Source organism: Sylvia atricapilla, chromosome 12, assembly GCF_009819655.1.
Source record: "Sylvia atricapilla isolate bSylAtr1 chromosome 12, bSylAtr1.pri, whole genome shotgun sequence".
In the NCBI taxonomy this organism is placed as follows: Eukaryota; Metazoa; Chordata; class Aves; order Passeriformes; family Sylviidae; genus Sylvia; species Sylvia atricapilla.
Genome location: NC_089151.1, coordinates 18,522,150 through 18,549,997, shown reverse-complemented (window position 1 = coordinate 18,549,997; position 27,848 = coordinate 18,522,150). Strand labels below are relative to the sequence as shown.

Below are 27,848 nucleotides of genomic sequence, written 5' to 3'. Positions count from 1 at the left end.
CCAGCTCGCTCCTTTCCCTGCATGTTCAGACAGCCTTTTTCTCCAGGCATAGCCAGCTCCTCTCATACTCCTGCAGTCACACATTTGCATACAATATGTTTCTCCCAGTTCCCCTCACATGATAAAAAGTCCCTAAAACGGCACATGAGCAATGTGCACAAACATTGTTGTGTTATATGCTGTAGGTCAACGTGCAGAGATTTGGACTCAGACATGTCCTGCATGACATTAACATTCTTTAAAGGTTTCATTAACTTCCTAAAGTATCCACTCCAGAAATTACATTGAGACATATGTAACATTTGGGAGAAACAGTCTGGATACCTCTTCTGTTTGTGGAGCTAAACATCACTTAGTGTATCGAAGGTATGAAAGGATTCTTCTTCTGTTGGAACCAAGAAACAGCTTCTTGCATTTTCCTGCATGGTACTACATAATTTATTATAGACCAAGCTGTTAGATTCCTTCAGATTCTTTCATTGAGCCAGATTTTTTGGGTGCTAAAACTTTTGGTCTAGATTACCAATTCTTTAGGGCAGCATCTGCCATTTCCTATAGGTCTGTAAAGTACTGAAAAATCTCTCTTTGTGCATTTCAGTGAGATTGCATTCAACTACTTACATCAAACAAAGTGGCAAAACAAGCAAATAATGTTTTGTAACTCACATTTAATATTATAAGCAAAATAGGAACTGTATAAGTTGCAGTTTATTTCAGAAAGTGTTTACAGGTGTCTATATGAGTATATAAGTGCCCACAGGTGTTTAGGCAGAGATTTATACAAGAGAAAATGGCCTTAAAATGCTCCAGGGGAGGCTCAGCTTGGCCAGCAGCAGGAATTTCCCCATGGAAAGGGTGCTCAGCCTTGGCAGGGGCTGCCCAGGGAGGTTTGGAGTGCCCATCCCTGGAGGTGTCCCAGGAAGGGCTGGAGGTGGCACTGAGTGCTCTGGGCTGGGGACAAGGTGGGCATTGAGCTGGGACTCTGTGGCCTGGGAGGGTTTTTCCAACATTAATGGTTCTATGATTCTGGGATTCTATGATAGAATTTAATGTAAACAAACTCAAAATTCTTGCAAGGTTCTCCTTGTCCTGTTTAGTGGAGTGTCAGCTTTACACACTTGCAGTTCCTGGAGGGCTGGAATTAGAGACTGAGGAGGCCTGTTTTGGGTACATCCACAGAAGAGAGGAATCACAGGATTGACATTTAGGCATTCACATTAGCTGGCCAATTTCATTTCTGTTCTTCTCCAGTCAGCCAAATAAGGAGCATTCCAGGAGAGGATGATTCTGTCTTCCTCCCTCAGGTAAAGCAGGCAGCTGGTGCAGCTAGGTATCTGATTTAGCCAGTTGAGCCTAAAACTGAGTTGTATGAATAACCCTCTTTTCCTTCTTCCTTACCTTAATCATCATAAACAAGATCATGACAGCATCACAGTATTTCACTACTTAGAGTCAAATAAATTACAGCTGGGAAAGACAAATTACCCTATTAGTTAATCTTCCTGTCTTTCTAGGGTTTTCCCTTAGAATACATTATTCCAGCATCCTGTGCAAAGAGAGTGAACTCTTCACTGAGGAGGATTCTGTTATTTCCCTTGGGAAGCTATTCCTCCTTGTACAATTTCTCATTGCAAGGAAGCTTTTGTTGTTGTTTTTCTCTTCGCAGAAGATAAAGAGAAGTCTTGTATCAGTGTATTTATGTGGTTCTCATTACTGACATACCAGTATTACATCTGTAACATACACAAATTTTCTTTCCCATTTCTGCCTCTAGAAATGATTGCATATTGGATTCTGCCATGGAAACAGCAGAATGCATGCTGGCCTTCCTGTTCTCCAGCATGGCAAGCACAAGTTGCCCATTTTTCCCTCAGTGAACTGTTCTGGCCTGTATCTCTATCCTTTACCTCTGCTGAAGTTGTCATCTATTGCCTCATTCATTTTTTATTCATTAAGGGTCCACTGGGCACTTAAAAAGCAGATTTTTTTTTTTATTTCTTACATGCTTGCCTCTGAGTGTGGGAAGATGTGAAAAACTCACCCCAGTCCTCTGTCATGTGTTCCCCAAGCAGTCTTTGGATTTGCTGTGGTTCTGGGGTCCTGTGGGCTCTGAGGTCAGGTGGCAGCACAGCCCTGTGCTGGCAGCACTGCTTCCAAGGGGGATTTACATCCTCTCCTCACAGAATCAGGAAATCATGGAATTCCTGGGTTGGAAAGGAACCTCAAGGATCATTGAGTCCAACAGCCTGCTTGTCTGTCTTCTGTCTTTGCCTTTCCTGGTACTTGGCTCTTGGGGACTCTGAAGAGAGAATCTTCCTGCACTGAGGTCTGATCCACACATTGGACCCCTGGAACATTGGCAATGAAGAAGCTGTTGATAATAATAAAAATACATTCAAATAAAGGTGCAGAAGGCAGGGCCGAAATAATAATATATGATCTGCAAAAGAACGTGTAAGCACTCTTGCAGCATTCCCACAATTTATGTGTGTATGTATTCATATATTGGTATGAACACCAAGACATGTAATGCAATGATATTTTATGTGGGTAATTTGCATATGGTAACAAGTTCTGTAGTGCTTTAAACAGATTTCTATTTCATATACATTTTCTTTATTTGGTTAGTGAAACCTCTAATTCATAGATTTTGTGTTTAGAAATGGTCTCATGCAATAATGCAGGATGATAAGGCTTAAAACTATGGTTTTGCATTTAAAAACACGAGCAACAATGAAAAACAAATAAGAATAAGTTCCTTCAGCTTTGAGGCAGTAATAATTTACATGTCAAGAAGTTATGCAGGTTTTTATGAGATTATTGCAGTTTTATTCAATAAAAAATTGTTACCATGACAACAACTGTCATGCTACCTGTGAGATTATAGCAAAGAAGGACAGTGAAGAAAAGGCTTCATTTTGGGAAGAATGGTTATCTGACCTTCTGGGTACAAACAATGCTTTGTGTGACCACCCCTGGCTTCAGGGCTTCCATCCTCCCAGCTCCAAAGCCAGCTGAAGGTTTTGAAGCACAGGATCCTCTTAGGGAAACAAAAGAGTTGGTAAATAATGGTGAGGCTTTGTCATGCAAATACTCTACTAATACCCCATCAGGCAGGTAATCAGATCTTCAGAATGAAATGGAGATTTCAGCCTGTCAGGACTTGGGAAGATTAGGTAAGAAAGGCTGAGTGAGACCAAAAAAGGGTATCAGGAAAGAAAAAAAAAAAACCCTAAAAATCCCCAGAAGTCCCTGAGAACATGAGAAAACACGGTCCCACCAGGTTTCATTAGGGTCAGGTTATTTATTTTTACCAGCCATTACAATCTTTCAGCAAAATGGTTGTTCACTGAATATGGATTCATGTAAATTCTTGGCACCAACTGTGCATTACCTCCTCTAGAACATTCAAATTAGATTTTTTGGATTTTTTTTCCCAGTACGCACATTTCACTGCCACACCAAAAGAATTTCCTTTCCTACTCCCTGTGGCAGCATATGCGTTTTTCTTCCTGACTAATGTGCAGAATCTGTACCCTGACTTGCACATAAAAACACAGCCAAAACAACAGAAAAGCACTAGCTGAGCACACACATCTTATTTTTATGATGGTTTTTAATCTTGGTTTGCCAGCAAACACAGGCTCTCTCACCTAGCCATATAAAAATAGTCCTGTTGTTAATTGTGTCTCCAATTGCTGGCCTGTTGTAAAGACAGAGTAAAACAATCTGACACTGACAGAGTAAAACAATCAGCAATGGCTAATGGTTAAAGCACATTAGAAGTGTTCATTAATTAAAATCTGTTGAATCTCTGTGCAGTCTATGTTTATGGTGGTTAAATCCATACTTAAGGGTCATTAGCATTGCTAAAGTGTACCTGAGGAAAAAAACACACAAAGTTTTTTAACAGAACATCTTAAAATTTGCTTCATCTTCCAAAATAATAGTGCTTGGTTTACATAAGGCAACATTAGGTACATAAAGAAAAAAGAAACAGTGATTATGTTGTTGGGCCAGATTATATAAAACTGCAATATTATTGTAATTAGGACAACAGTGACTTGGGCTACAATAGTGGCTTACTTATAAAAATGGCACCATTTCAAATTTATAGTCCCTGGCTAAATGAGTTCTTGTAGCATTGACAAAGAAACAAACACAAGCCAAATGCAGTCAAAATGAAACACAAACAGAAACCTTAGCAGTTTATTTGCTGAGCAGAATCCAGAATGTTGTTTTTCCAAGAGCATTTACTTAATAAATGCCCTACCCCGCATTCTTACGGCTTTTTCAATGCAAAATTTTTATCTTTAAAACTTTAAGCGCATCTTGCTTGTAAAAAATATTTATGTACATGTAGTTTATAACTGCAGTGTCAGTAATGGAGTAAAATCCTGCTTAAATATTGATAATCCAAAGCTTGCAGAGTTCTGCTGTGGAGGTTGGCTAAAAACAGCCGTGGTGGCTGTGACTTTCTTTTTTTCTGCAATGTCTTTCACCATCAGGAATGTCTCAGTTCTCCAAATCTTTTGGTGCCCAGGTTCCATCACCTGTGGGAGTGGGATTGGCTGCTCCATCTGAGCTCTCAGCACATTGCAGGGGAACCAGGGCAGCACTGACTCAGCAGCATCACCTGCAGCTGCAGAAGGGACAGGGTTTGCTCCTAAATGTACCCATTATTGCCCGTGTGAACAACATAATGTAGCATGTTTCACACCTGCAGAAAATTTGACTCAAGGTATAAAGAAAAAAAAATAATTTCAAATTAAAGGTGATAAAATTTAAACTATGCCAAAGCTTAACTAATTTCAATAGTGGAAGCAATTTCTTTAATTTCTGTTTCATGATCGCTCACATCTTCCCTAAACAATTTTCATCAGTGAGATTGTTGGAAGCAAATTACTGGATTTGACAGGCCTCAGAAATGTGTGTGATCGTCGGAAATGAAGTGCTGAGTGGGAGAAACTGGCTGGGGAAGAAACTGATTTCTAGAAGGCAGGAGAGTATTTTCAGTTGTCCGTTCCCTTCATTAATTTGATTAGGTGAGATCATAATCACACTTCAAGTGAAGCCTTTCCCCCTGCCTTATGTATACTTTAACTGGAAATACTGACACGTATTACCCATGCATTTTTAATACATTTGTAAACTTCAGTTGAACTTGGGGTCTCAATAAGTGATTGAATTATTTTATATTGCGAGAAGAAAACTGGTAAAATTGGAAGCTGAGCATCAGGATTGGAAGCAATGTTAGACACTGATTAACTCTTTTTATTAGGGTGTATTCAACTTCAGTATCTAATGAACACTTAGGATAAAGAATGTGCTTATCAAAGAATCAGCATATCCATTCAAGTCTGGGAATCTTGAAATAAATATCTATAGAAAGTCTTCAGGAGTTCTCAAGTGAAGTATGATAAGAATAGAAATTATATATCAAATCTTTCTAAACAAGCAATGTAATTATTTCTGAAGGCCTTTGAAATGGGAGCCAGCAAAGAAAATCAAACACAATCTCCAAGAAGTCAACAGTTTTATTTCTTTTATTTTCCTTTGTGTATAAAGTATATAATGGAAACAAAATGAAACAGTCTTGATAAACTACTCTAAAATTTTCACTTTGTGGTGAGCCTTATCTTTTTCTAGCCCTGTCCCATTGTGTGACATTCTGCACAAACCTCTTCTGTCTTAGGAGATTACAAACCACAAGTTTTATGATAGCAGCCACAGAAATGAGCACATCACCTGCTGCTTTAGCCTGGATCCAGCTGAGGGAAGCTCTGAGCCTGCATTCATGGCTGGTGTCACCCTGGGCCATGGGCTGCAGGGAGCTGGGGGATGTGCTGGGATGTGCTGGGATCTCAGTTCCAGAGAGGGGAGGCACAGCTCAGCTGAGGGGTGATTGTTTGTGGGAACAGCAGAGCAGGGCCCTGGTAATGAGTGAGTGAGAGCTGAGCCAGCAGAACTTGAGCGTGTGAGACAATCCCATTAGCCCCAGCTTCTAGAGCCCTGTGACTGCCGTGGGCAAGCCACAAGGGGCTTTTGTCCCTTTCTTCCTGCAGCATCCACACCCAGGCTTCCTGCAGACTGCCTTGTTGGTGTTGCCTGTTTTCTGTCACCAGTGCCATGGCCTCTGAGTGTGCCCCAGGGCTGCTTCCCTCTTCCTCTGTATATTGAAGGAGGGCATTTAGGGTATCACCTGCAGGCTGAGGCTGCTGAACCTGCCACAGGGCTGGGCACCACATGTGTCACCTGTGCCCTTCAGCATTTCCATCAGAGCTGTCGGGAGTTGGGTGGTACTGTGTGGTTGTTGTCAGACAATGCACTTCTGATGGAAATGCCTTACAAACTAACCACCCAGCTGAGGATAAACTCCATTTCTCAGGCCTGGTGACAGGTTACAAACTATTCTGTTAAAGGTTAGGTATAAGATCACCTTTCAGCATTGGATACAGTTAAGGTTCAAAACCCAAACAGTTTGCATATTTGTAGAACAGGTTCAGCAAACATCTGTCAGAGATGTGCCATAATATTCTTTTTCCATGGGATGTGCACCATATGCAGGACTCCTCTGGCCCCTGCTGTGCCCAGGAGAGATCCTTGGGTGTCACTTATCCTCTTCTTCCCTTTGCTGATATTCTCCCCTGTAAGAATGGGTAAATTTACACACAAAAAATAAATGCCCAGTACCAGCCCAAGGCATTTTTTTCTCTAGAGAGATGTATTTCTGCAACCCACATTCCCTTCACTGGGAATCACCCCATTAGTTCCATGCAGCAGAGCTGTCACAACCTCAGTTCCTGCAAAACTTGTGCTCCCTAAGAGAGGTGTTCTCCATCCTTCCAAAGCCTGGCCCCACATCTTGCCCTGGTGTTTGAAGTGGCAAGCTGGGAGAGAGTGAAATGGCAGCTATTGGGTCATACACAAATGATACCTAGATATCCAGACATTTCTCTAAATAATTTATGTGTGCTGTAAGACACAAAACTGCCGTGCAGGGAGAGAGGAAAAGGGAGCACAGGGCAAGGACTAAGGTGTGGCAAATGGATCTCCTTCCCTTTGCTCTGCTGTCCTGAAGGGCCATGGGATCAGGATTCACAGCACACCAAGGCTGAGAATGAACAGGAGGCTATTTTTATTGGCATATCCAGAATGGGGGATTCTTGATGGGTGCTGTAATTATTTTCCTTTCTGAACATAATTCAGCCCTTAACCTTTCTCCTTCTCTTGCATTCTCTCCCTCTGTATATATTGTCTTTATTGTCAGCCTAATTAATGCCATCATACTTTTATGTCAGCCAAAAAAACCTCTCTGCAGCAACCTTAATGCAGCCAACTGAATTTCATTCCATTTTGCTTCTTACAGAAGTGGCAAGTGCTATGTTGTCTAAGAAATAAAAAGGGTAATTTCCTTTTTTTCCCTATTTATTTTTGTCAGAGTATGGAATTTATAACTCTGGCTGAACAATGGCCCCCTGAGTGGCAGAGACTCATTTCAGAGAGAATCGTTGTTGTCCCAACTCTGTCACTGTGGCCACATCAAATCATTATCATGGCTGCAAGCCAAGGGAAGGAAAAAGAACCCTTTTTATTATTGTTTTTCTATCTGGTCTCTGTAACTTGGCAAAGTTCTTTCAAATGTGAATTTGCAAGTCTTAAATGCAACATATTATACTGTATTATTAACCTTGTGTTTTGTATCCCTTTGATATGATTCCTTTGCAAATGCTGAAGTCTACACAGATCTATTGAGTAGCTTTAAATGCATTCTACAAAGAAACTTTAAATAATACAGATACTAAAAGGGCTTTTCTTTTACCCAGAAATTCAGGGTGCTGGCACATACTGGCTTGAAGGAAAATGTTTTGTTTCTGTTTCATAAGTAATATTTTAACTTGATACTGATATTTTCCCGTCTTTTATTATTGTTCTACAGCTCACAAGGAAATGAATTTTTTGTTTCAAATTAGTTTTTGAATAAGGTATGCAAATTTCTAGTGAGTGTAAACATTAATTGTGTGTATTCTTTCTATTTAGGCACCTTTGTTACTAAAGTAACAGCTACAGATGCAGATGATCCAGTGTATGGAAATAGTGCCAAGCTGGTTTATAGCATTCTGGAAGGACAGCCTTACTTTTCTATTGAGCCCCATACAGGTAGGTGACTCTAAATAGTAGCCCCTGGCTTAGGAAATCACCTCAGGTTGCTCCAGGAGAGGCTTAGATTGGGGATTGGGAAAAATTTCTTCATGGAAAGGGTTGTTTAGTGCTGGCACAGCTGCCCAGAGCAGTGGTGGGAAGTCCCCATCCCTGGAGGGATTTAAAGCTCTGTGGATGTGGCACTTGGGGCCGTGGACAAGGTGGGCTTGGCAGTGCTGGGGAATGCTTGGTTTCGATGCCTTAGAGGCTTATTCCAACCTGGAGTAATTCTCTGGTTATATTACCAGAGGTGACCATCCCCTGCCTCCTGTATGTCTCATCACGCAGGTATAACTCGGGTCTCGCTCATGTTCCTCAGAATTTGATCTGAGAGAAAAATACAGGGAAAATAGAGTTTAATGGTAATGGGGTTGATGGTGATGGCAATGTTACAGAAGTTGCTGGAGCAGCTGAAGGCAGAGGAGGAGCTGTGTGACAAAACTGGAATAGAATAGAATGCAGGGCTTGACCTGTGGGGTTTGATGAGCATAACGTAATGTTCAGTATGAGTCTAAAGTGTTCCCAGCTAATGTACACTTTAGGGTGGTGTAGGAGAAGGAAGTACAGGCAACCTTGTCCCTGATAATAACAGCGGTGTTGATTACCCAATACAGCCTCACCCCTGATGAGTGACAGTCATATCCAATAAAGATAAGTGTGATAAAAGAGAGTGGGTTAGCTGGTGAGGGGGAATCATCATGAGGAGGATATCATGGAGAAGAAGGATTCTGGGGAGGATCCTGATGTGAGGTTCAGTCTGGGTCTGCAGTCAGAGCCTGTTGTTGGAACCTGGTGAAAAGGTAACAGCCAGCAGTCACAGTGTGTACACCAATCCCTGCAGTCACAGTCTGCACACCGATCCCTGCAGTCACAGTCTGTACACTGATCCCTGCAGTCACAGTGTGCACACCGATCCCTGCAGTCACAGTGTGTACACCAATCCCTGCAGTCACAGTCTGTACACTGATCCCTGCAGTCACAGTGTGTACACTGATCCCTGCAGTCACAGTCTGTACACCGATCCCTGCAGTCACAGTCTGTACACTGATCCCTGCAGTCACAGTCTGCACACCGATCCCTGCAGTCACAGTCTGCACACTGATCTCTGCAGTCACAGTCTGCACACTGATCCCTGCAGTCACAGTCTGCACACTGATCCCTGCAGTCACAGTCTGCACACCGATCCCTGCAGTCAGAGCTCAGCAGGAAATAACCAGCAGTCAGAGGCTGCAAGGGAAACCCACACAGAAGCTACTGCAGCCAGAGTCAGTGAATAGTTCGAGTCAGGGTGGCAGAGCTGTAAAGAGGAATAATCCAGGACCCTTTTCATGCTGTGATAAACAAGAACTCTGTGCCTTGGCTCATTTCTACCCTTTAACAAGAGGGCTGCTGCAACAGTTTGGGAATTTCAGTGAATGTATTTTGATTTTCCATTGAAAATTCTTTTTTGATTGGTTGGATCAATTTGGGAGGAGAAAGAGCATCAATCATGGGTGTTGGTGTGAAGTTTTATTAGCATGCATTTAGGGCGACTTCATTTCTCTGTGGTTTTCTAGTCTTGAAAGTCAAATGAAAGAAGTGCCAATAAATCTATTTCGTCTTGTTTTCTCTACATAGGTTGTCCATACAGGAAATTTATTTAGTTATGTCTAAAAAGTAAATTTTAAGATGATTTGATAATATTTCTAATATTCTGTCACCTTTACTAGAAATCCTTTAAAACCACTGTGAGTGAAGCAGCTGTGATCTCATAAGGAGGAGAAAACTAAAACTCTTTCTAAAACATTGGAACATCTACCTGAATTTATACAGTTGTAAAGCAGTAAAACAGGAGTAAAAATTCTTGTCCTTGTGCAGAGTAAAAAACTATAAAATAAATGTCGGAGAAATTATCAAAGGATGGTTTTGGTAGTTTAAGTGAACTAAGTTTTCTCACCAATATTAAACGCAGCACTTCTGTAATCTTTTAAAAGCTGGGATTTCTTGAAATCTTTCTGATGAAATTGCCTGGAAAAATTATTTCCCATTCCTAGCAATGCCCCAACTTTATGGGACTTCATGTAAATAGTGTGAATCAATAAATATGAATGGATTAGTCCCAAGTCGGTTTCTCTGGTTGAAGGACAGCTATCCTAAATGTGAAAGGGATCTCTGGAATGTGATTCGGCCTTTTATTTTTTATTTTGCATGTAAAATAAGAGTTTTACAGAGAAAAATTCTAGCACAGTACAATGGAAAAAGAGCAGCTTGTTCCAAAAATAAGTGTGTTAAGAGAGTGTTTATTAATGAAGGCCCTTAGTTCCTGTGGCTTGTTTGTCACAATCAAGTGGAGATATAACTCTGAACAGACCTTGGACCATCAAGTATCTAAATATACTGTTTGGTTTCTTGAATATTGCAAACTATAGCATGCAGCAATGACTTGTATGAGCTCTCCTAATTAGAGAGGAATTGACTGTAGGGTTTTTCTCGGTTTCTACTAGGGAGAGTTAGTGCCTGAGCATGGGAACATGTCAGCTTTCCTAAAAGAGCTGAGAAGTGCATTCTCCACCCACACAAAAGATTCTCTTTCACAGAAAAATAGCCTGAATAAAATATTCCAAATGTTAAAAAAATGCTTCACTTTACTTAGTTTTCTTATTTGTATTGCATTAAGTCCTAATGCTCAATCCAAAGAAGTAACTGTTCCTCACCTAGGAAAATGATTCCTGTTATCATGAACACAGAGAGAACTCCAAAGCTTCTTGGTGAACCTGAAAACCAGGAGTTTTCTCCTGTTTCACTGGCATTAATTCTCCCCTCCTCCCTTCATTTCCAGCTACAAATATTCTTTGCATAGCAGTTCAGTTACCATGAAAATGACATGTTAGTGTCTAAGGGGAATTTATCGACAAAGAATTCAACTGTGGCCACAGTCCCTAAGTGACTTCATCTTATGGAGCTGCTTGTGAGTGAATAAATGGTTTCAGATCCCCCGTTTTTCTAGATCTGTGGAGGACATCAATTAGGTTCTTCTCTAATTCGTTGTGATTGTCTGAGTTTCTGTACTGAAGCTGTTCCCTGTTTCTTTGCCATCTCTGTGTCGTACCCTTCATCTGTGGTGGAATCACCATCACGCTCTCACTGAACAGCACACATTTGTTTGTTTAGGGTGTGTAAAATACACATAAAAGTTTAATCATTAATCAAACCAGATGCAGGTAGTTATGTCAAAACTGCAACCACATATACAGAGTGAAAAAGATTGTTCTAAAGCAAAATGTCTAAAGCAAATATGAAGTGTGCAGATGTTTGTTTCTTTTATATTTGTGCGATCTTTGCAATGTGAACCATCACAACTCTCAGTAACTAAGCCAGGAACACACATTATCTTGTCATCTTCAGGACCCTCAGGGGATGTTTTCATGTGGGAAGGTGTTTGGATACTGTTGTGACAGTGTACAAATTAAGGCAGAGAAGGTGCGGTAGTGTTTCACCCCCAGAAAACTAAATCTGAAGATGATCCTCCAAGTGTGGTACATATTTTAGGGTTTGAGGGTTGTTTGGGATTTTTTGGGGGTGTGAGAGAGGATGTGGATGTGTGTTTAGCTGCATTTTCTCTGTGGTTACAGTTCATTAGTGCCCTGATAAGTTGAAAGCCTTTTCAGTTAATTTGAAACCGAATTGTTTCTGCACACAGATATTGTGTCTTCCCCTAAATGGAATCAGCATTTTAAGAAATGGGCTGTGTGAGAGTGATCCACTTCAGAATGTAAATATTTTCTGTCATTTGTAGGAGTGTCTCAAGTGTTATCAAAAGTATAGCTATTGAGAGCTGGTCTATTTATAATTTTTCTAGATGACTGGCCTTTTATTATCTTTCTTAGAAACCAAGAGTAAATGGAGATCTGTGCAGCTACCTACACCAGGGCAGTATTGTCTGTAATTTTTTAATTTCCTGGCTCAGAGTAAGGATTGTGTGACCTTCCTGCTTGGTTTTGATGGCACGGGGAGAGTGAACTGTGAGGAATTATCCCAACAGTGCCTCGTGATTCCTCTGCCTCTGTAATCCTCAGAACAAAAAGGGAGAGCAAAAGGAGGAGGGAGGATGTGGCTTTGTGCCTGTGCTAAGGAAGGGTTGTCACACCTGAGGGTGAATGGGAGGGAAGCAGTTGCTTCCTCTCCTGCATTTTGGTTCCTCCTGGCTTGGCAGGAGCTGGATGTGGCCCTTCTCTGAATCAGTCTCAGCTGGAACTCACATTACTCAACCTCCTCACTGAAACAGTTCTATAATGCTGGGCACAAAGAAACAAGTGCTGGTGAGTGACCCATAAAACAATAATTTTCCATTACCTGAGATGAAAAATGCATATATTGCTGCAGTTCTAGTTTGCAAGTTCTTCTGTAAGAGTTATAGACACATGAAAGGAGGTAATTCGCAAGTTATTTTACACTCAGTGCTCTGAATGTGGCTTAGGGTAAATGCTTTTTTGATGGCTTGCTCTGAATATTTTTTGCTTTTTGTAGGTGAATTTTGTTATGACCACTGGGGGTGGATATAACTAATACATGACAAAGACACAGATTTAGATTTTTTCTGTGAGAGACAAAACTTACAATGTGATGGTATCAGATTAGTAACAAAACTCCTAGTGGGCTGAGATATATTCCTTATATCATTATGGTTCCATCTCAGTAACTGATGCCTGAGTGTGTTTTATTTATAAAGGTACACAAGTTGCATGGATTCTCTCATAATCCAAATGATGACAATCCAAATGCTGGGAAAGGGGTGCCTTAAGACTGCTAAAAGTAGCTGGAGTACACTTCTCACTTTTAAGCTTTTTCAAGGATATTAAATCATGACTGTCAGCTTTAAAATAAGATTATCATAATGAAAAGTAATATGAAGTGACACTGTGTTCTACAATATAGGGATGGCAGAGGAAATACATTTTCAGCTGTGTCTGACTTATTTACATTTCACATGAACTTAAATTATGTCACTCCTACACATACCTGAAATATAGTTCCATGAATAAGGCAAATTACAGCAAAGCCTTGCTGCGCTGGAAAGCACATGGGATTAGTGGAACACAAGCCCTTAGTTTGGCTGAAAAAAACAGCTTTTAAGCACTGCTGTCTTGGATGTGGGCGTTTTGTCCAAAGCCAAGGCTTAAGGAGGTACAGCTGAGATGGATGGAAGAGTCAGCAGACCCAGAAAGCTGAACACTCTCCTAATAGAATGTGTGTGTTTCTTTGGAGAGTGAATAATTGTGGGGTTTTCCCCTATAGCTGGTTTAACTTTCAGTTGAAAGAGCACATGCCTTAAACAGCAGAGTTTTTAATTTAGTGTGTGACCCTCTCTGGTCCACAGTGTTGAATCCCTGAAATCAGAACATAAATGAATAGGTCTAGGAGGAATGAAAACTTCACTCAACAGAAGCCAGGTTTGAATCTCTTATTTTCAATTGCAGTCTTGCCTCCATTTAGACCTTATAACGGAGTCCAGCAGAATGAAAACAAATAAGGGAGCAAGAGGGTATAAACCAGCACCTTTTCAAAGTTACAGATATGTTTGTGATGTTCAGGCTATTTCTTCTATCTGGTTGTTAATGTCCATTTCATTCCCAGTGGTACAAGGTGCCCTCAGAATATTGTGTGTAGGGCTGATAAGAGCTGTCATCATAAAAACACTGCTGAGAGACTGAGGAGGTTCAAAGCAGGGTAGCAAAGGTCAGGAGAATATTACTTATAATGAAAGATTGATTGAACTAAATTTGTATAAACTGGATCAGAGGTGATTAAAGAAGGATATGAAATCACTGCACAAATAATTTCAGAGGTGTTAATAAAAGAGAGACATGGGGACTGTTTTTGTAATTACTCATCATACAGTGACAAGGAAGCACTTCAGGCTGGAGAGAAATGGGGAAACAGTTTTGGTACAGGAAGGAATCTACTACCGTAGGGGGAAAGTAATGAGCTGCTAGGAACAGAACTCACTCGTGTTCAACAGAGCCTTCCTAAATAGTTCAGCTTCTAAATACTTTAGATCTAAACCCTCATGGGATTAGTTTAGAGAAAGTACTTGTTCAACATGAGTCAGAGCGTGGATTGAGCTGCTGCTTTCCAGCTCATTTTATTGACTGCTCCTGCTGCCATGGCTGTGCCAGTTACTGCAGATTTAAAGTTAAGTAAACTCCTGACTGAAATAATAAAAAGAGGCATGAACTGGGATGGGTGAGTGTAGAAACTCCTTTTCATAGAATTGTAGTACCACAGAATCAGAGTGCTTTGGGTTGGAAGGGACCTGAAAGCTCATGTCATTCCACCTCTGCCATAGCAGGAGCACCTTCCTGTAGGAGAAGGCAGGTGTGTGCAGCAGCATCCAGGTTCATGGAGCCCAGAGAGCAGCAATGCCAGGGCAGCACTGTGGCTGCTGCAGCAGCAATGCCAGGGCAGCACTGTGGCTGCTGCAGCAGCAATGCCAGGGCAGCACTGTGGCTGCTGCTGCATCAGCAATGCAGGGTAGCACTGTGGCAGCAGCAGCAGCAGCAGCAATGCAGGGCAGCACTGTTCCTGCAGCAGCAGCAATGCCAGGGCAGCACTGTGATGGCTGCAGCAGCAGCAGCAGCAATGCAGGGCAGCACCATGGCTGCAGCAGCAGCAGCAGCAATGCCAGAGCAGCACTGTGGCTGCAGCAGCAGCAATACCAGAGCAGCACTGTGGCTGCAGCAGCAGCAATGCCAGGGCAGCACTGTGGCTGCAGCAGCAGCAATACCAGAGCAGCACTGTGGCTGCAGCAGCAGCAATGCCAGGGCAGCACTGTGCCTGCAGCAGCAGCAATGCCAGGGCAGCACTGTGATGGCTGCAGCAGCAGCAGCAGCAATGCAGGGCAGCACCGTGGCTGCAGCACACACAAGGATTCCTGTGGTGTGCCACTGCTCGCTGCTGTTGCAGTGCCCAGGGCTGGAAGCAGAGCCTGTTCTCACACTGCTGGGAGCCTTTTCATGTCCCTGTGCACTAAACAGTCTGTGCAAGCCCGGGATTTGTCAAGGTGTTTGTGCTGAGATGTTTGGCGGCCCTGTGAGTTGTCTTGGTGACAGCCCATTAGGAGAGGCCAGGGCAGAGCTGAGTCAGTCCTGCAGCTCACACTCGTTAGCTACAAGTATAAAGTGCAGCTATTGTGGGTCAGGTGTTTAGGATTGGGCCCTTCAGTAGCACCAAGAGCTGTCCTTGCTGATTAATAAAATAAGTATAAAATCACTGCAGAGACGTTTAACACAGTGCTGCTGGTCTGCAGCTGGTAAAGATGAGTGGCTTAAGATCAAGGCAGATTGGCATTTGGAAAGAAGCGATTTCTGCTTCTTGAGTTTATCAAGTAATAGCAGTAACAAAAAAAGCTGATACCACACATATTCCTTGCGTTTCACAGCAATAGCTCTATCATTTTAGAAAGCTCGTGAGGTAGTTTGAACTTGACTGGTCCTCATGCTGAGTAGGAAAACGGGCAACATATCTAAATAATGTACTTCAAGGGCCTGAATTAGAGAGAGGAATTTGAACTACACAGCTGGAGCTGTAAATCACCTGAAAAAGAATCCAAGGCTACTTTCTGTAAAGTGTCTGGTGTAATCACAGCTATTATATTGCTAAAAATGAAATCCTAAAGAAACAAGGTTGTAAATGCAGTGCCAAATGTTTATTTACTGAATTTGTTCTCAGCTGGTGAGAGAGTGATCCTTTCACCTTGCCAATGAAAGGGGCCCAAGGAAAAGGGAATGGCTGGTAAGTAGAGATTAAAGCTTTGAACCCATTCTCTGAAACCCAGAGACAAGTCCACCTGAATTAAAAAGGCAACATTACTACAGGGGTTATCCGGTCATGTCCTATAGGATATGCTTCTAGCAAAATGCACATAGAGAAAGGCAGATAATTTCACGTGCACCCAGAAACTTGCAGGGTCTGTTTCAAAATGAAAACAAGAGCAGAAACTGCAAAAATTGTAGTAATATGGACTGAAAAAGAAAATAAAGTAAATCTCAGGTTAAAACACCCAAATTAATAAATCCATGTTCAACCTTGAGCTCTGTTTAACAGAAAAGTGCCATCTTCCCCATACACTTTCTAAAACTAAACATTAGAATAAAACATGTGCACTATTAGATTTTCTTAAAATAGAAAAATAGCACAGAAATATAAAATGTAAAATATCACTTGAGTCTTCAGCTAGTCATAATTTTTTTCTGTGTTTACTGTCTTTGATTTGAAATATATCTAGATCTCAGTGTAGTTCATACAACTCCTGTAATTAATAACTTTCTGTAAAACTTAGGCAGCCTTGCTAGAGATTGCAGGTATGTTTCCTGTCTTGCTTAGGAATGAAGCAAGAAATTAGAATATTTGATGATAATTCTTATTAAGGAGATTATGATAAAACTAATTAAAATTAAAAATAGTGGATCAGTATTCCTGTATCACATCATCAAAGTAGTGCATTTTTTTTAAACTTTGAGTAAAGGTGGTTGTGATCTACTAATATTTTAAGAACTATGGCACAGATTTTCCACAGATCTCCAAGTAAACCTTTTTCATGGACTGCTAAAACATCACTGAGGTCGCTGTGCTTCACAGGAATACAAAGAATGCCACTCACGGCTCTGAAGAAATTGCAAGATTGATTTTCAGGAATTTGGCTCCTAAATGACTATTGTGTTTAGTAAGAATCTGCACCAGGATTCTAGCACGGAAGGAAGATGAAAGCAATTACTTAGCTCTTGCAAAATGAAGCAGGGAAAGTTCCAAAGTACCAAAGTATGCAAGTTGAAATAGCAGGAAGTCTTCAACAAAGCGTGTGAGATGAATGAGATGCTTGAGAAAGGCTTTTCAGGGCGGGGTTCCAATTTTGCATAGTGCTTGTTTGGGTTTGTTCCATGTGCTCAATTATTATTATGTATAGTTTTATAGCATTATCATAAAGAGATCCTTTAAAAAATAGAGACAAAGGTGAAAGCCAGGTCCTTATTTCTGTTCTTTTTTTGCTTTCTTTTTGTGAGCTGCAGCCTCTGCCATTTTGCTTCCTTTCCCCTGGACTTTTTCAGAGTGAGACAGTGGATATTCTTCCAAATAGGTTTTTGGATGTAGTCCCCAGGGATGCATTTTAACTGATTCAGGTTGGGAGGCAGATTGTGCAAATTGCTCAGTGTGTGCAGTCAGGACCACTGCAAAAGTAAATCCCCTTCTGCAGCTGCTTTATTTGCTCTTGAGCAGTGGGACACTGATGGCTGTGCAGGAAAAGCAATTCAGCCTCCCCCCTCAAAAAAAAAAAAAAAAAAAAAAAAAAAAAATTAGGTACTTCAATATTTGGAGATTTCATCCTTGGAGCGAATAGTTTGTTTCTTGACTTCTTTACCTTCCAGACTGTTCCCTGATCTTCCCAGCTTGAGGGAGAGGATCTGAAGGGAAATTCTGCGGGATGCATGTTCAGTGGTTGAACCACGTCTTTTCATGGCAGAAAGCTTTGGGAATTATTTCAGGCTACAAGGAGACAAAGCCTTGATTTAGGCATTATGGAGGGAAGGAATCTCAAGTGAGAATACAGGGACTTCCATTGGCCCCAAAAAGGATCAGATTTTCCCTTCCCATTCTTGGCAGATGGTTGACTGATAAATTCTTAAAAACTTGCAGGAATGGGAACACTGCAAATTCTAGAGGCAGCCTTCTGTCAGTACTCCCCTAATGTTCAACTGAAATCTCTCTTGGTGCAGCTGAAACCCATTTTGGGGCTCTATTTTAGGTCCATTATTTCTTTTCTTATTCCCAGTGGAAAAGGAGAGTAGTTCCCAGTAATTTTCACATATTTTGCTGTAAAGGCTTTCCTTATACTTCCCTGGCTATATAATTCAGTATTTTTCAAAACTGGACACATTGTTCCAGCTGCAGTCTTACCTGTGTCAGTGCACTGGAAAGATTCTTCCACAGTTCCTCCACATAAGATAGTAACTAATACACCAGGAAATGTTTGAGCACTTTTATCAGCAAGTTGCTGTTGTCTCACATTCAGCTCATTTTGACTCCACATTCTCTTCTGTCTTGTGAGTCATCTGCTCTATTGTAATTGGGAAGTTAATTGTTTCCCTCGCACAAAATGCTTTTTACTTGCCAAATTGAGTTGCATCCTGCTATTTTAGACTCTCCAAATTGTGAAAAATGTTTTGAACTCTAATCCTGTTCTTCCTGTACTTGCAATGGCTCCCAACTTTGTGTCATCTGAAAGGCTTGATAAGTTCTCCCTGCCTTCTGGCTTTCAGGAAATATTGAATGATTCTAGAAGCAGAACAAACCCCATGCACCACATCATCCATCTCTCCACTTGACAGTAAGCCATTGATAACTGCTCTGAATACAATCTTCCAACAAGCATCTACCTGCCTTACATTAGTTTATGGTAATTCTCTCGCTTTTGAGCTACTCCTGTTTGGCACGTCTCCTTCTCATCCATCACTGCATGCTGAAAGTGATTATGATTTTATTCTCCATTTGTTTCTGGGTTGAACTGAAGCAGAGCAGGTTGAGTGCTCAGTGAGTTAATGTTCTGTGTGCTGGGGGTGCGTTGGTATTTGGTGAGCGTGGATTGTGTTCTAAAAATAAACAGATGGTTTCAGTACTTCCTGCGAGCCCAGCCTGAGGACTGGTGAATAAAGCAAAAGAACAAATAAATATCTTTGGGATTCTCTATGCAGAACTCTCTTAGTCTGTATTTGTCTTGATCAAAATAGATGAGGATGTTTATAAATTTGCCTCCTAAGAGATAACAACACTTCCCTGTTGCTGGCCTCAATTCTATAGATTCTGAATGTAGTGGTAACAGTCAGCCCGTGTAATTTGGATAGATTTGGTTCTTAAAAATCTTCAGTACCTCTTATAGTAATTTAAACAGTAAACTACTTTTTAGCCTTTTTATTGTGTTTTAAATTGAAACTTGACTTTGACTCAGCTTCTGGCAAGTGGTTTATGGTCTGTGACCATAAACCAGCAGATATGTATAAAACTCATGAAACAACAGCTTGTGTTAGTACCTTTACACAGAAAAAGAAAGCCCCACGTTTTTATGTCTTAAAAGCCAAAATTTGAATTTTTACTTTGGCACTTCTAAAGGTATTTAATCTGCCTGCTGTATTTCAAACCATAGGCAAGGGCTAAACTGTTCAATACATCAAGAGACAAATTAAAATACCTGTCTAGGAAAACCCATCAATTTAGTGAAATAATTGACTTTTCTCAGTGGAAACTGCAGAATACAAAATATGGCATCTCATGCAGCTCATCTGTAGGCTAGAGTTAACTATGTAAATCAGGTTAAAACAACCAACCAAACATAGAAACTCTGCCTAAAAAAAAGTAATGGAGATAAAGTACAGTATGCTTAATACAAGCCCTATTGAAATAAGGGTTCACTGATATTTGGATCTGCTATATTAGTGAAAAAAAAAGAATGTGGACCAAATCTGATCGCCTAAATTTACATTAGAATGCTTTTTATGAGTCATTTCACTTATAACAATGGACCTATTTGCAGAATACATCATTATTATTTGTCAGTAGTAACCCAGTCAGTACAAACCAGCCACAACTGTCAGATGCTTTTAGAATTAAGCTTCATTTACTTTCCTTACCCAGGCTGCCATGGAGGAAATGACCCTACTCTTTCACTGACTGTATTTTGCACCTATCAAATCTGATAAATGGGGTTTATTGTTCCCCTGCATTCACTCAGAAAACTTAACACAAACATTTTCTTGGGTGTGTGGCAGAATAATGTGGGTTGCCTCTCGAGGCACTTCCACCTGCTGGGCCATTGGCCTTGAGGCTCCAAACCCCACTTACTGTGAGCTTTGTATTCCCTGTGCTGGAGTAAGAACTCACTAATTGAGAGTTTCCCTGTCCCTCTGGACATGTTCTGTGTCACCTGCTCCAGGTGACCCTTCCTTGGCAGGGGGCTGGACCTGCTGATCTGCAGAGGTGCCTTCCAACCCCAGCCCTTCTGTGGCTCCCAGGTTCCTCAGGAACAGAGACTTCTGTGCCTTGGCTGCTGCCGACATAAGGCAGAGGTTTCCTTTTCCTGAAGAATTATAAAATACGTGAGGCAACAACCAAAAATATTTTATGGGAAAAAAAAATTACAAGAGTGTAGGTTACAAACCTGCTCCTGTGTTATATTTGGTGGTTTATGGAGGAAGTGTATTGCTGTATTATAAATGTCTTACACCCCCTTACTGGTCCTCAGCCATGAAAAGAAGGTCTGATCAGGTTCTTAGTGTTTTATTGTTGAAGATAAATAGATATTTATTCAATATTAGCATTTTCTTCATAATTTGAGAATTTTAGAATTTATTAAGAGGGATCTCTATTAATGCAAAAAGAATATTTCTTTACTCCACATGAATAAGTAATCTCAGCATTTCAGCCAGAATGTCATTCCTAAAAGGCTTGGTTAGTAGAACCTGTGCCAGGCAAGAGAGTAAGAGATACATGCAGCCTCCACAGCTATTCCAATCCCAGCAAAGAAAGCAAAACTAAAACAAGGATTTGTTGAGTTACTGTCAATGTCTGCAAAGAAACATTATTTATTATTTTTCAATGGAATAAAAAAAAAAAAAAAAAAAAAAAAAAGGGGATTAAAAAAGTGCCATATTTCAATTGAACATTTTGAATTATTTTCCCTAAGTTTAGTGGGGCTTCTTCAGTCTGCTATGATCTTATGATTATGGTGGACTGATCAGGTTTACCTTTAAACATTCAGTATTACACTTCCAGTACATATTGTGAATATAAAGCACATTACAGGTGGAAAAACTTTGGAAAGAAAGAATGCTTTGGTTATTTCTTCTACTGCATGTCCCTGAAATCTCTGAGTTTACAGTGGATCTGGCTCCAGAATTAACCAAACTTGATATTTCCTTCAGCCCACTGACATTTTATATGTTGGTATACAGCAGATCATTGAACTTCTCTGGGTTTAAAAGCTTCTAACCTGATAAAGTAGGTGATGGCAGCTTCCTGAGGTCATTGTTCCACAGGTGATCCCCTTTTTTATTATTGAGCAGTGGAGTGGAGTCTGTCTTTCTCCTGTTCAAGTTTAGGCACTCAGTTTAAGACTTGAGAGAACAACTGTGGCCTGCAGTATACACAGGAGTGGATTAAATAATGGGTTTGGGTTTAAATGACTTTAAACAACCTGAACAGATGTGGTTAACAGTGTTCACAGAGTCAGCTTTATGTGTGGTTTTCTTCTGTTTGGGAATTCTGTGGGGAAAGGATGGATTTCTGGGGGAGGTAGGGCAGAAATCAAGAAGTTTGTCAGGAATAAAATGTGAAACAAATATGTATCACAGCTACGATTAATTCTTGGGTTTTGAACCCCAGTTTCAAGGCACTTCTAATTAAATCAAGGTAGATGACCTCTAATATAATTTTTTCAAAATCTCAAATTCTTCATCCTTTGTAATAAGTGGCAACCTAACTGGACTTTTGACATCTCTTGTATACCAATATTTGCATATATCCATGAAAACAGCTGCAAACTGCATTTGTGTCTGTACCTGACTGGTTTTTCCCCCCACCATTATTGTAGCTATAATTAAAACAGCTCTTCCCAACATGGACAGAGAAGCCAAAGAAGAATATTTTGTGGTCATCCAAGCAAAGGACATGGGAGGACATATGGGTGGACTCTCTGGAACTACAACGGTGACAATTACGCTCAGCGATGTGAATGACAATCCTCCTAAGTTTGCACAGAGTAAGTGCCATTTTATGTGTGTGCTCCTGTATAAGAAGCTAGTATTGTGTTGTGTTTTCTTTTTTTAAATCAAATTTTTTTTTAATCTTCACATTGTCTGGGTTTTTAATGTAATATAAAAGATGTAGTTGTTACTAGAGAAAGGTTAATAGTCCTCTGCCTGATTAAGGGCTTGGGAAAGAGGGAATTATGTCCACAACAGTGTACACAGATCTCTGGCTTCCTTGTTACCCCTCTTACATCCACCCAAAAGAGCCTGGAGACTTCTGAAAACATATTTATTTCCTCTCAGTGCAGTTGTTTCTGTGTGCTTTGTTGCTTCCATCTCATGCAGACAAGTGACACCACCAGTAAAAGACACATATAACTGATAAAAGGAATAAAGCCTTGACTAATTAGGCAATAGTGAAGAAAACAAAGAAGATAAGTCTGAATCTAGATAATTGTTGATCTTTAATTCAAAATCCATATTCTCTACTCTGGTTCCAATGGGTATCTTGCTGAGCTAGGTTAAAATGATTTGGCATCCTGCTGAGATTCTCTGCAAGCTTTGTAGTCTATTTTCAAGATGAAGACAAAAAGAAAAAAAAGAGGAAGGAGAGCATAATGACTGAATTGATTTCATTTGGAACAGGTGCAACCTAATACACTATTAGAAACAGCATTTTTATCAGGCTTCTTCTGGAAAATTAAAGTTAAAAGTTTTTTGAGCCTGCATCTAGATTTTGCATCATTTTTGTTTTCTTAGAAGTATGTTTTTCTAACAAGGTGCTCAGGGACCCACTGTAAAGTTATTTTTTTCTTTGTATGGATTACTTGAACTCCACTTTTGCCCTCTTCTGAGGACACAGAACAAAATGGGTTTGTCCTAGTGCTCAGCATATGATAAATATGCTTCTGTAGCCTGTAGAAAACATACCTAGAGATGGAGGGAGAGAGAAAGAAATCTAATACAAATAAGCAGAGGCAAAAGCTTATTTTCAAAATATATATTTTATTACCTCATCTTAGTGGTTTTTAGCAGATAAGCACTCTGCACAATAAAAGGTTTTCTCTCATAAAGCAGGAAATGCATAAATTTTTTACTTTGTGTCCTGTTGCATTACCTTTCCCTCTGTGTTAGTGTTTTCCAACAATTTCCCTAACAATGAAATGTCTGCAGAACTCTATCAGCAGCATGCAGAGGGATGTCTCTTTTATACCTGCAGTGTCCTGTGGCTCCAGCTCAGGGAGCACAGACCTGCCTTTGCCAGCTTACCTGGCTTTTATATTGTACCAGCACTGCCTCAGAAAGCCTTTGGCAAAAATCTGACCCGAAAATCAGCAGCACAGCTGGTCCAAACTGGGGGCAGCCCAGGAGCACAGCACGGGGAGGTAGACCTTCCCTTTCCCAGAGCTTTTTGGGCACAGTGACACACTGACTGGGGGCATCAGCAGGACACCATCTAAATACATTTGCTGGAATACATTTGCTCCTGGATGAGTTTTCCTGCAGTGATGAGGAAGGTGTTTCCTCTGAAGCTATTACAGCTCCTGCAGGATTCAGGCTTCCCTCTAGGAATGACCACTGGCCATGATGCCAGTTCTTTAGGAAAAAGCCCTGCATGTACTGGGTATTATGTATTTACTGCTTTAATGATGAGCCACAGTAACATTACAGCTGGGTGTTACTGCAAATTCTGCTTTTTAAAAGGCAGCATTCTGAGCTGGCTGCTAGCACCACAGATTAGCCACCACTCTGCCCTTGGACAAGAGCTGAGTAAGTCTGAGGGTTTGTTTGGGGTTTTTTCAACACTGTTGAAGCACAGTTTGCATTTGCCTGGAAAAGAAAATAAGAAAGGATCAAACTTACAATAAGCCTAGCCAGAATGAAATCGAAATTCATAAGATGTAATACATGCTGCTTGCACAATAAATGGTAATGAGCTCGGGAAACAGGGTGTTTTATCGGGTTATTGTTTCCAGGCAGGACAGAAATGTATATTTATGGTTTGATTTCAGAGTGTTAGCCTCCTGGGTTTTAGAAATGAAAAAGATGAACTTTCAGTACTTCTGTGATCTCTCTGAAATAATTTTAGAGGTGTTTTATAAGTCACCAAAGTTTTTAACCTGGCAGTTTACCACAGAATTGTAATGAGAAGAACTGTGGAAACCCAGGGCTTTCGAAGATGCCCAGTGTGGATATTTTGGTCACCTCAGCGCTATGACACAATGCATAATTCTGGAGAGGAATTTGTTTCAAAGAGTCAGCTGCATCATAATTTCTAACTTTTTCTTCATATTTTGTAAACTGTTTTAATAAATCTGGGAGCAAAATATCAACTTAACAATGCAATCAGCTGTGCCTGGAGATTCAAACCACAAAGTGTGGACAGCAGTGTAAATGATGCACGCATAATTTAGTCTCCCAGGGCACTTCATTGCTTTGGCTGCTCATTGTTTTTGAGCCATTATGGATATTCTGAGGAATCTTGATGATCTCCAAATTATCTCTAATAATTTAGCCTGGGAGCATTAAAACCAAGTCACTTTGGGACTTCATTGTGTAGCTAATACATGTATTTGTGAATTCCTCAGAGTTTCTTTCCTATTTTCAACTGTTGCTTCTGCAATCAGCTGTAACAGGTAAAGCAACAACTCTGGAGCATTGTTTTTGGAAAGTTATTGCCTGCACTTAACAGATTCTTAGAACAACAGGGAGGACAGAGAAGAACAAGGCCAGAATCTAGTGTCAAAAGTTGTTTTAATGGTCTCTTCTATTATCCTTGAATTATTATTGCCTGTTTTAACTCCTGAGCTGAATTTCATTTGATTAGGTCATGTATTAACTTCAGTAAGCGTCAATTATAAAGTGGTAGAAATACAGGGACTCCAGAGAGAATTTTGGGTGTAAAATGTGTGTCATCTGGTTTTCAGACTTCAGTTAAGAACAGGGAGATACAAAAGAAAATGGGTATTTTGGGTATTGCTTTAATAAAATTCCTACCTAAAATAATGTATCTAAATCGATTTTTGATGCTTTTTAGCTTAAAAGATTTGAAGCAGGTGTAACAAAAAATAAAATGCTATCAATTTGAATGGCCATTTCTAACAGATTTTAGTCTAACTCTACAACAAATAGTAAACACAGTAATGATTGCTATGAAAAGTTATTGTTTCCAGTCAAAAATAAATTTTGGGAGTTTTCTTGAATGTTTCCTGATTAGTTTCTTACTACAAAAGAGAGATGGAAAGGTTTAAACAAACAAAATCAAATTACATTTTAAAAAGTAGTAAATATTTGAAGTTATATAGTAAATATTTGAAGGTATGTAGTAAATATTTGAAGTTATGTAAGTGTTTACACAATAGGTTTTTAAAGTATGAGACCAAATTTTTTGTGGAGTGAAAGCCAAAGTTTCTTGGCTGAATTGTAACTCCCTTGTCAATAAAATATCTGTATAAGAAGGTAAGTTCTGCAGCGTTGAAAGGAGCTCAATATTTGTGTTTGCCAGCACAAAACATCAGCAGCAGGAGACTGCTGGCGTGGAAAGGACACTCACCTACAGTAAAGGGAATATTCTTGTGTGAGGACCACGCTCTGGTGCCTTCAGTCAATAATTTGTGTGAATGGGGGTTGGATCAGTCGGCGTTGGGGGATGTAAACATTGAAGGGCACACAGGGGACACTGGGACCAGCTTAATGTTTAGTCTTTTCCTCTTATTTGTAAGGTCTCTATCACTTCTCAGTAATGGAAGATGTTGCTCTTGGTGAACCAATAGGAAGGGTGAAAGCAAATGACCTGGATATTGGAGAAAATGCTAAATCATCCTATGATATTATTGAAGGAGATGGAATGGATATATTTGAGATTACTACAGATGCCCAAACTCAGGACGGCATTATTAGAGTGAGAAAGGTAAATCATGTCTCTGTTAAAAACATGAATGTTTATTGTACATACAACTACCCTGCCAGACTTTGCTCTGTTGTGAGAAGATGCTGGATTTCCAGGGGTTCTTTCATCTGTGGTTGAGGTGTCAAGCCAGTGGAGTGATGGCAAGGGGTGTGTTTATTGGCCCTGTTCTTCTGAATTTTCATTGAGGTGACGAATGGAGAGACATCCATGGATGCTGGAAATGTGTTCATCTCCCATGTGGTCACATTATGCAGGTTTTGCTTCCTTGGGTCCAAAGGAGGGGAATAGATTAGAGTCTGCTTTGGTGGTGGTTTAAACTTCTGCAAAATCTTGGCTGAGTATTCATCAAATACCTTCTCTCAATTATTTGATTTCCTGTGTAGCTGTTCAGAGAAGAATAAACCACAGTGCATTAATTAAATTACCTGATATCTGAGAGCTTAGTCTCCCTACCTTTTCTCATGTTGAACTGTCTTCATTCAATGAACAGGGATTTCAGTGAATTTTATTAAGGAAATCAGTAGTTTCACTTGAGAAGTGCCAAATTTGGGCCCTAAAGTAAACCGTGATACCTTTTCTATGCTTGTACAGTCTTGATGTGTGCCAGGTGAGGCATTTGCATCAAAACAAAACAAAACAAAAGCACCACCCAATTACGTACAGAAAGTGGGGAGATGCAGAGTAGAACAAAACTCCTCTAGTAAAGCCAGGGAAATACTAATTGCAGATTTAGCTGTCATTATTTTCCTGGGAAGGAGAAAAAGCTGTTACTCATGCTGTGTTCTGAAAAGGGATATGAACATAATTTATAGCAGTGGAAAAAGATTATAACTGCATAGCACAGATTACTCTAAATGAATCTTTGTTTATAAAAACCAAAAGTAAACAAAACCCAAACCATGATGTTCCAGTGAGAAAAGGTGAATTCAACGAGCACAGGTAATTAATATTCCTCCTGTACCTGTCGTGAAAGAGGTCAGACAGATTGCCTGTCAAAACTTTGTATTTTCTCTTTCTCAGTGAGTAGGTCAGCACTGTAGCTTTATAATAACCTAATGTATATTTATCTAAATTTACGTTTGTTTTTCTGAAGAGAAAATTATGATATACATCCCAGCTCTTCCTTACTGTTATTTATTGTATGCTGTGGCCTCTCCTGTAAGCTGAGGCAATTAGCCTTTTGCCCCAGTTCCCTTGGCTTTATTTCATAACTGAATCACAACCATAATGTTGTTTCATATTTTCATTTTGACAGCAATAATAATTTTGGTTCTACTCCAGTAGATGATGTATGGAGGGTACTGCTCACCAACAGATTTTCTTCAGCATAAAATCATGGGCTTTAGACAATGCTGAGTAAATTTTCAATATGATATTCTGATTAGGCATGACTAAATGTATTGGGGTGCTGTCATTTCTGTAAAGCATATGAAAAGCAATTGAAAAAGTGCGACAGGAGCCATGATTGGCAAATTGTGAATATGCTGATTTATAAATCCCCATTCATAATTTCAAAAGCTTACTAATTTAAGAGCTGCAAAAGAAGCAAGATTTTCTTGTGTTTACTAGAATTTGTGAGAAAGAGCAAATCCCATTAGAGCTTGATTCATACCTGAAAAAAATCAACAGAATTTGAAAATATACCCATAGAAGGCTTTGACAGACTTCCTTGAAGATTCCTGTTTGCGCTCTTGCTGGTATTTGCATTGCAGATTCAGAGTGTCTGTGTCCTCTTCTTTTTATCCCTGAGACATTATAATGCAAATCTTAATATCTTTCCAATGCTTGGCAATTTGCATCTTTGAAATTTGAATTGTTGAGACACAAGAGAATTATATAGTGAATATACTGATGTACTTCAAGACACAAACTTGAATCTCCCATAATGAAAAAGTCTTAACACTCAAAAGTGTCACAGATTTGGGGGTTATTTGATATTTCAGTCCCTTAAATCCACTGAGTTT

The 27,848-nt window shown here is 40.1% G+C and overlaps 1 protein-coding gene across 1 annotated transcript in view; it reads left to right on the top strand.

The window, feature by feature from the left end:
- Window positions 1–27,848, top strand: part of CDH8 (cadherin 8) — a 139,480-nt gene that overhangs the window by 48,970 nt on the left and 62,662 nt on the right. Inside the window, exons 3-5 of the mRNA XM_066327958.1 lie at window positions 8,041–8,160; window positions 21,818–21,985; window positions 25,697–25,884. Coding sequence (XP_066184055.1) covers window positions 8,041–8,160; window positions 21,818–21,985; window positions 25,697–25,884 — 476 coding nt within the window. The remainder of the gene's footprint in view (window positions 1–8,040; window positions 8,161–21,817; window positions 21,986–25,696; window positions 25,885–27,848) is intronic.